Source organism: Helobdella robusta (genome assembly GCF_000326865.2).
Source record: "Helobdella robusta unplaced genomic scaffold HELROscaffold_1, whole genome shotgun sequence".
Taxonomy (NCBI): Eukaryota; Metazoa; Annelida; class Clitellata; order Rhynchobdellida; family Glossiphoniidae; genus Helobdella; species Helobdella robusta.
In genome coordinates this window covers 10,381,844-10,391,748 of record NW_008703570.1, presented here as the reverse complement: position 1 = coordinate 10,391,748, position 9,905 = coordinate 10,381,844, and the positions used below count along the sequence as shown (strand labels likewise).

Sequence of the window (9,905 nt, the reverse complement as noted above, 5' to 3'; positions counted from 1 at the left end):
AATCATTTAGACAAGAAAAATCTAACACTTGGAACAAATATGTTAACTGCATTGATGAAAAAACACCAATGAAACAAATATGGACTATTGTAAACAAGATAAACAATAAAAATAATGTCAGTCGCTTAAGCAGTATCTTATATAAAAACAAAACCTATGAAACATTAAAAGAAATTACAGAAATTCTAGCAAATCAATTTAAAAACAACTCCTCCCTAAAAAATCATCAAGTGGAGTCAATAAATTATATGAAAATAAAGGAAAATATTAAATTAGACTTTAATTCAACAAACAGCGAATCGTATAACGACTTAATAACATTATCAGAAATAAAACATGCCATAATATCCAGCAAAAATTCTGCTCCTGGCCCAGACCAAATAACATATAATATTCTTAAAAAACTACCCTCACTTACCCTACAAGCATTAGAAAAGGCATTCAATCATATTTGGACACAAGCTGATGTTCCAAATGAATGGCATGAGGCTTTAGTATTCCCAATACCTAAACCTGGTAAATCAAAAATCAACCCTGAAAATTACAGACCTATTTCATTAACAAACACTCTCTGTAAAATCTTTGAAAAATTAATATTAAATAGGTTAACATTCCATCTAAATATAAATAACACAATATCATACACACAATGTGGAGGTCAAAAAGATAGAAGTGCTATAGATCATTTAATATCACTAGAAACCTACATCAGGGAAGCTCTGATATGCGATGAGCAAGTAATAATAATTTTTTTTGATGTAGAAAAAGCTTATGATAAAACATGGCGATATGGAATTCTTAATGATCTATATAATACTGGACTTAGAGGTCGACTACCAATATTCATATCTAAATTTATTTACAACAGAAAATTTAGGGTTAAAATAAAAAACGAAACTTCAAACTATAAAGATCTCGAAATGGGAATTCCCCAAGGAAGTATACTCTCGACCATACTATTTTGTATTAAAATAAACAGTATATGCAAATATATTCCAAAAGATTTATTTCAATCTCTGTATATTGATGACTTCACAATGATGAGGTTGCTTACGTTAATGATAACAATAATAGTGATGATGATGTTGTTGTTTGTTGATGATGGGTATGATGATGGGGATGCTAATGATGATGATGAAAACTGAAAATTTTTTATGCTTCACTGTACTTAGGTCTGTTGTTTAAAAAATCAAACGTCAGTAAAAAGCGGCAAGCAGTTTCAGCAATCAATCAGCAATATTACAAAAACGATGATAAAAACCTCCAACAAGCAATTGTAAGAAAATATATAATGGCAATTTAAAAAGGGTTGCAATAGAATGATGAACGTTTTTCTCATTCGAGGTTGCGTTTGAACACGCGATCCTCATAAAAACCAGAAGATGGCAGTCATACCTCTCAACTTGTTTGCGCCAGTAAAACACGTAATAAAATATTTTAGGCACAATCAATATGAAGAAAAACTTTTCAAAACATCTGAAACGTGCAGAGCAGTTACGTACATGCAATAAAAACTACCTGAATGATAGTTTCTCCGATCAATCGTAACGTGACTCTAATGCAAATTTTTATGAGGTGTAAAAGCAATTTATCGTTTGCAATGATGTGTTTTGTGTGGAATGAATTAAATAACAATATCACCGCTACGAGTATGATGGTTGCCTATTTAAAGATGGGCTGGTTTCTGAATGAGAAAATAAACATCGAAGAATATGGCTGTGTTCAAAGAAGTTTTGTCAATCTTGAGTCTACTCATTTTCTGTGCTTCCTCTGTTGAAGGTAGTAAATGAATAACTTTTCATATTTCATGATCATTAGTTATTTCATTTGTTAAACTATGTAGGTGGATGTCCGAATGGGTTTTCAGGAGTTGGAGGCAGGTGTATAACAGTTGTTGACAGGCAGATGAACTGGGATGATGCTGCGAATGAATGCATCAAACTCGGAGCCAGTCTGGCTATCGTAGATACACCAGCTGTTATCCAGGGTTTGAGTGATTTTCTCGGAAACAACTATAAAGGTTTGTTGGAGATTATTATTATCTACATTTGATGAATTGTCTTTGAATTTTGTTAGATAATTAAGTTATCATTGATTGATATGCGATAAAATTTTTTTTATCGAAACCATGCAGCAAAATGCACGTCAACCGTATTGGCATCGGAAAGTTTCTGGACGGCCGGCCACAGGAAAGGTACCAGTGACGCTTTTAATTGGAAAATATTCAGAGCTTCTATGTTCTTGGACGAAATATGCGCTTTCAGAAATGTAACTGAAGCAAAAAATTGGGCTCCTGGCGAACCAAACAATTTAGGCGATGAAGGTTGTGTGGAGTTTCGTCGCTATGGCGAAAAATTCATGTTCAACGACCTGAGTTGCTCTTTGAAAAACTGCCTTCTCTGCCAACTTTTGTGAATAGCAAGAAACTTTTTCTCGAAATACAATAAGTTAACATTATTCCAAATGATAGTATTTAATTTTTGACAATTTTCACAAAATTTACTGCAAAATTATTTGTTTAAAAATCGAGAATAAAAATTGAAGAGCAAAAAACCAATGTCTTGAAACAGATTTATAACATCACAAAAAATTTAATTTGTATAAATTTGAAAAAATCACAGAGAAAATAAACATGCGTAATAGCTAGGTTGAGAAATGGTTGAGAATAAATTAGACTAACAACATGACGCTTGCGTGGAAGTGTACACTGATACATTTATTGAAGCCTACATCATTTCAATAAACAACCATAAAATTCATTTATTCATCAGTAGTCATTAACAAAAAATTGTCGAAAAAATGAGTGTTGAAAATAAATCATCATTATTATTCCAGCGATCAAGAAAACCTCGTCCAAAGTTAATCGTTTGAAGTGTACAACTTGAATAATGAACGTTGCAATTAGACAGATATTTTCTTTCTTAGCGGTTTATTTGTGTGTTGTTATAAATATTTCTTAACTCTAACATTTTAATTATTAAATTTAATTTTAATTTAATTTAAATCAAAAATTAGTATTTTTTTCAAACACTCCGAACGCTAAATCTACGTTTGCCTTTACTAATCCTTTTCTCTGGAACCCTCTTCCTCCTTCTCAAACAACTCCGCCAGCACAACGATTGCAATTATTACTATTTGAGCTTATGTATTTTTTATTTTTCTTAAAAAATCGGAATAGTAATAAAAGTAATACATAAGCTCTGATAGTAACAATCGTAATCGTTGTGATGACAGACGCCGTTTTTTAACAGTTGTCAGTAAATAATGAAACGGTGAACTTGTTTCACACTCAAGTGTGTTGTTTGGTAGATTGTGACAATAAACAAATTTATAAAATGGAAGAATGTTTTACGAACATTTTAAGCATTGTTAAGGAAAAATGTCAGTAGACAGTAGTAACCAAAAACATATGGTGAGAAAAAGTAACTGAAAAACGCTGGATGTCAGTTGAATATAAAATAACATATCTATATTTACATATTCACATAAAATAACATACCTATTCATATTTATTTCCCGAGATGAAATAATATTATTTTTGAAATAGAACCTAATAAAATTATTTTTCATGTTCAGACATAAAAGTTGTAATTCAGTAACAAAAAAAAGAATGTCTGATTTTTTAAAATCACAAGTTTGATCGCTAAAAAGAAAATGTTTTGCGTCCCTTAGAAGCAAATCGATTATTTTCACCACTTGTCACGTTATAAAGGTATCGACAAGATTTTTTCATTTTCAAATAACATTTCTCTTCTTGAATAACATGTTTACGATAAAAATGTGTTCTTTTATTTATTTATTACATACATACATATTCACTTTTATTTATTACACGAGCAAAAATAAATTGTTTTTTAGTGATAAGTTTTCAGGCGCGCACAACTAAATGAAGCTGATCGAAAATTTTAGTTCCTTCTTGATTTAAAACATTTATTATATAATAAAGAAAATGAAAATTTGATATTAAAATGTTTACTTTTAGGGAGTTCTAAAACTCAGATATTGATGGTACTGAATAAAGGGGGAGGCCTATTTACCAATCTACAAAGGGGAGGCCTATTTACCAATCTACAAAGGGGAGGCCTATTTACCAATCTACAACACTTTCTTATGGGTTAGGGTTAGGTTTGAGACTGCTGCATCTTTCTTTTAATATTACTGATTCTTGTCTATCTTGGTTTTCTTCTTATCTCTGTAATCGTTTTTCTTCTGTTGTTCTCAATAATTCTACTTCTAACTCCTCTACTCTTACTTTCGGGGTACCTCAGGGTTCTATCCTTGGCCCTCTTCTATTTATACTCTATACTTCTGAACTACCTCGTATTATTAATAACTTTTCTTTCTCTAGTCAACTATATGCTGATGATTATTATATTTATACTTCTTTTCCTCCATCTAATCTCAATAGTGTTCTTCATAATTTATCTCTATGTCTTTCTTCGATTATCGCTTGGTCTGATTCTATGTGTCTTAAACTTAATCCTTCTAAGTTTGAATTAATTTGTTTTAATAAATCTAAACACTCAATTACTATTCCTCCTATTATCTTACCTGATTCTAAAACTCTTGATGTCTCTCATAAGTTTCGTAGTCTAGGTTTTATCTTTGATTCTACTATGTCTCTCTCTTCTCAGATTAATAGTGTTGCTAGAAGCTCTTACTTTCATCTACGTAGAATAAAAAAACTTTTGCCTTTTCTTGATGATCCTACTCTTCTCCTTCTTGTTACTTCGTTAGTCTTATCTAGGATTGATTATTGTAACTCGCTCTACTATGGTCTTCCTGACTCTATACTCTATCCTTTAAGTAAAGCTTTTAACTCTGCTGCTCGTCTAGTTGCTCGTGCCCCTTTCTTTTCTCATATATCTCCATATCTTGTTCTCTTGCACTGGCTACCTATAAAATATAGAATAATTTTTAAAATTTGCACGTTCATGTATAAGTCTCAATCTAAATTATTTCCTAAGTACTTATCAGATATATTAATTGAACCTAAACGCCCCGGTTTACGATCGTCTTCTTCTTCTCGCTTTTTCTTAACTCGTGTTAAACACTCTTTTGCCAAATCTACTTTTGCTTTTTCTGGTCCTTTTCTCTGGAACTCTCTACCTACTTCTCTAACTATTTCTCCATCACTTGCGAAGTTCAGAGCGGATCTCAAGACCCATCTGTTTTCAAAATTCATTGAGGAGCGCTGTTGAACATCGCGGAAATAGCGCTTTATAAGCTAATTGATTGATTGAATTGATTGATTGATTGATGGGTTGAAGCAGGGATATGCAAAGAACCTCAATTTTTTCTACTTTTAATTATTTTCGGTAATGTCGATTTTATTTTTTTAAATTTATACCAAATAAAAGTAATTAGTTACCACATTGAATAACAATTAAAAAAATTAAAATTTTAACATTTTAAATATTCCGAAATTAGTAAATATACATACGATCGTAACTTTTGACTCAAACGATAAAAAATCACCCTCATCCCCTCTGGAATTAAGTTCCTTTTTCGACCGTTAAAAGTGAGCGAAGGCCGTGATATTTATTCTAGTTATGTGTAGTGAATCATATCTCGAAATATTTGATCGCAGAATGCTACTATCAACATGTGATACAACAATTTTAACATCAGAAGTACTTCTTAAATTGATAATTTATAATCAAATGCGTTTTTCCTAATTTTCAAGTTGCTCTTCAAACTTTACCAACTATAAGTCTACCATTGCTACTTGTGAGCTAATATGGAGAACAAGCGTTTTTCCTAATTTACAAGTTGCTCTTCTAATTAAGTTGCTCTTCAATGTAAGTTAAAATTAATACTAAATTACTAAAGAGCTATTAATACATTGAATCAACAACGATTCTGCAATTTGGTATCGCTGAGTATTGGAGATGATAAAATGAATAGTTTAAATTTTGAAGAGATAATCAACGAGTTTGCTTCTGTGAAGTCTATAAAAGTTGACATCTAATAAAGTTAAACACTATTCTTTTACATTTCACTTTTTAAAATATTTGTGTAAGCTTAATTGTTTAATTTAATTGTTTTAATCTTTAATTGTTTGTAAACATGATTTTTGTAACCAATTTTTGATAATTTACTTTTTAATATAATCAGAGTTAATGTATTTGTTTAATTTACTTTTTTTATCGTTAGCATGTTTGTCACAATTTAAAAAATTGAACGCATTGAACTTAGTTTTGGATTGATTAAATTATTAATAGAAATTGAATTTTTTGGGTCAAGGGGCGCTAATAAGAAATTTTGCCGGGTTGAATTTTATACGCCACTGATAACAAACATTTGTAATGGCTGATTACAAAATGTTCATATTGTTGGTTGCCCTCAGCATTTGTAAGTAAATTATTGTGTATAATTTTGTTAATTTCAGTTAATAAAATATTTTATGATTCTTTGTATCCCGAATTATCGTTGTTTTATCAATGTTGTTAAGGACTTTATTTTATTTATTAAAAATAATGTTTTGCAACAGCTGGCGGAGATACTTGTCCTAATGAGTTCTTAAATGTCGGTGGTAGGTGCGTGAAAGTTGTTTTAACTCAGTCCACATGGGAGGACGCAGTAAATGAGTGTGACAAACTTAAAGCGAACTTGGCTATCATAGATACTCAACCTTTTTTGACTGGATTGACTACCTACCTGTCTAGCAACTTCAAAGGTTTATTTATTTATTTAAGCGAAAATGGCCCGGGCAAACCCCTTGTCAACAAAAAATTTAAAAATAAAGTGTCTCAAACAAATTAAATGAAACAAAGTTGATGTCTAAGTAAACATAAGAACTGTTATTTAAACAAAAAATAAAAAACTATCATTGAAACTCATCAGATGATAAATTGATTTTGAATTATAATGTGAAGATTGCATATTAGTAAGAAAAATTGATGCCACCAATACAGTGAGAAAATTTTTTACGAAACAGACTCCTCTTTTTTTTAGTATTCTTTAAAAAATCAGAATTTGACAAACGCAGAAACTGTTACAACTTGCCAGGCAATAGTATAAAATGATATCGAAAAGATTCTATATTGGTGATCGAATGACTTGCTTCATGAAAAACAATAATCTGCACATGTCCGAATGTCAAAAGATGGCATTTATCAATATATACTTTCACTCTCCATTTTTCAAATCAATCATGAGTATCGTTGAGGTTGGACCGCAAAATATCTCTGTTTAATCTGCTACTTATAATTTTAAATATTTAAAATTGATGTGATCTCTAAGACTAAAAAAAAATTCATATTGAATGATGGACGTGACATTCAGCAACAATGATTGCACGATCACTATTTTCTAATGAAATTGTTGTCTGTATTTATTAGTTCTAAGATGCTTGAACGCTGAATGTTTCTTGTTCTAGTTATTACGGTTATATTTTATAGTAATATTTTAATTCTTTAAATAGTTCTGAAAATAAATACACACATTATTAACAATTCACAAATTTATAAAACTTGTTTTTGTAGGAAAATGTGTAAGTTCAACTTTAGGAACGGACGGCTTCTGGACTGCAGGTCTGAAACGAAAAACAGATCTTGTCTTCAACTGGAAAATCTACAGGCTATCCAAATTCCTCGATGAGATCGTTTACAGAAATCTCAAAGAAGCGAACAATTGGGCTCCAGGTGAACCAAACGATGTCGGCTCTTATGAAGACTGTGTGGAGCTGCGTAGCTATGAACCAAAATACCAATTCAACGACCAACATTGTTCACTAAAAAACTGCCTAATTTGCCAAATGGCTTAAAATTTAATTATAAAGACTTAAACGTTTTCAAACGTTGTTTAAACAATTATTTCAATAGACTGTATGCAAAAATTTAATCCGTCTAACTTCATTTTCTATCCTATTTTCGTAGTTTATGCAAACTTTATATTAATTAAGCCAAACGTTGTTTATTTAAATTAAGAAAAGAAACCATACTGTTTTTGAGTAAATATATTATTTCTCAAAAAATAATGTTTTATTTTTTCCACCACAATCAATTTTAAAATCTTACAGGATGTTGATGTTAAGGTCAACGGCCTATAATTATTAACTGAGTTTCTACATACTTTTTTATATATTGGAACTATTGTGTTTGATTTCCAGTCATTGGGAATTGTTCCTGTATGTACAGTTGTTGAAAAAGTTGATGAAAATATTTATGCAAATAGTCTCTGGTTTTCCATAACACACGAGGATGGAAACCATTTTTACTTTGGTTTGGTACTTTTTCAGTATCTATCTATTTTAACCTCTTCCATTGCTCCCTCTGGTATCACTGGATCAATAAAAGTTCCATCATCTTAAACGTTTATGTTAACCTGAAAAGTCATTTGCAAAAACATCGGCTTTTTTCCTATCTTCAACTGATAAATTTTGACTGTTGGTTAAAAGATCTGGCATAAATGCATAAAGCTTAATGTAAAATTGAAGACTAAAACAAAATTTTATATTGACTGATGGACGTGACATTCCAAAACCAAAAAATTCAGCAACAATGATTGCACGATCACTATTTTTAATGGAACTTGAAAATTTATGTTTTCAACAAAGGTTGTCTGTAATTATTAATTCTAAGATGTTTGAATGCCGAATGTTTCATGTTCTAGTTATCACGGTTATATTTTATAATATTTTAATTTCTTAAATTGTTTTGAAAATTCAAACATTATTAACAATTTATAAAACTTGTTTTTGTAGGAAAATGTATAAGTGGATATTTGGAAACGGACGGTTTCTGGACTGCAGGTCTGCTACGAAGAACAGATCGTGTCTTCAACTGGAAAATCTACAGGCTATCCAAATTCCTCGATGAGATCGTTTACAAAAATCTCAAAGAAGCGAACAATTGGGCTCCAGGTGAACCAAACAACCCCGGTTCTGATGAAGACTGTGTGGAGCTGCGTAACTATGGACCAAAATACCAATTCAACAACATTCCTTGTTCACTGAAAAACTGCCTAATTTGCCAAATGGCTTAAAACTTATTATACAGACTTAAACGTTTTCAAATGTTGTTTAGACGTTAATTTCAATAAACCGCATTCAAAAATTCAATCAGTCTTTCTTCATTTTTAACTCTAGACTGTGCAAACTTTATACCTATTAAGCCATACTTTATTTATTTAAGTTATTTATATTGCGATAATTAAATAAACAACCGATTAAACACCTCTTATGTTCATTTCGTTATAACAAAAAAAACTACTCAGAAAATAATTAATAAGATCTGTAATTTTTCAATCAATTGAAAAAGTCGGATCGCTGGTTTTTTGTTATTTTGTTATTGATGACTTCAGTAGCAGGGTCGACAGCAGTTGTTGGTTAGAGTAGCTCGAATAAAAATCGCAAGTGCAGATAAAACTTTAACAATGATTTCCTACGATTAACTTCGATCATTCAGATATGATTTAAAAAAAGCTGTCTGGTGCAATCAACAAAGTGTATCAACAAAATCATGCATGCAATCCACATAAAAAATACTAGTAGCAGTAGTAATGTATGTAGTTTTTATAATTATTTTTAAAATTTGCACTTACGCAAATAAAAATACCACAAGTATCTCTCACAAAAACATGGTTGTTTGATCGATTGGTTCTTAGAAATGATCCATGCAATGAGAATGGGCAACTTGAATAATGACGTTGCAATTACACAGAGATGTTTTCTTTCTTAGCAGTTTATCTAAATCGCTCACTGAGTGTTTTTTTTTAATATTTCTTAACTCTAACATTTTAAATAATAAGTATAGTTTTAATTTAATTTAATTAAAAAATAAGTATTTATTCAAAAACTCCTATGCTGAATCTATGTTTGCCTTTCCTGATCTTTTTTGGAACTCTTTTCTTACTCCTCTTTCTCTATTTACTTCTCCATCACCTGCGAAGTTTAGAGCGAA

The 9,905-nt window shown here is 30.6% G+C and overlaps 3 protein-coding genes across 3 annotated transcripts; all 3 read left to right on the top strand.

Moving 5' to 3' along the window:
* Positions 1–248: 248 nt before the first annotated feature.
* Positions 249–602, top strand: HELRODRAFT_62922 (hypothetical protein; the record flags this gene model as incomplete). Its single annotated transcript, XM_009011366.1, has 1 exon — positions 249–602. A coding segment is annotated over one exon (354 nt), but the record flags the coding sequence as incomplete, so codon positions are not given.
* Positions 603–1,848: 1,246 nt separating this feature from the next.
* Positions 1,849–2,415, top strand: HELRODRAFT_62918 (hypothetical protein; the record flags this gene model as incomplete). The annotated part of the gene is made up of 2 exons (XM_009011365.1): positions 1,849–2,024; positions 2,202–2,415. Coding segments are annotated over 2 exons (390 nt in total), but the record flags the coding sequence as incomplete, so codon positions are not given.
* Positions 2,416–6,308: 3,893 nt separating this feature from the next.
* HELRODRAFT_159478 (hypothetical protein) lies at positions 6,309–8,988 on the top strand (the record flags this gene model as incomplete). Its single annotated transcript, XM_009011364.1, has 4 exons — positions 6,309–6,354; positions 6,494–6,679; positions 7,488–7,646; positions 8,708–8,988. 4 exons carry the CDS (start codon positions 6,309–6,311, stop codon positions 8,986–8,988), a joined length of 672 nt encoding a protein of 223 aa, XP_009009612.1.
* Positions 8,989–9,905: the final 917 nt, after the last annotated feature.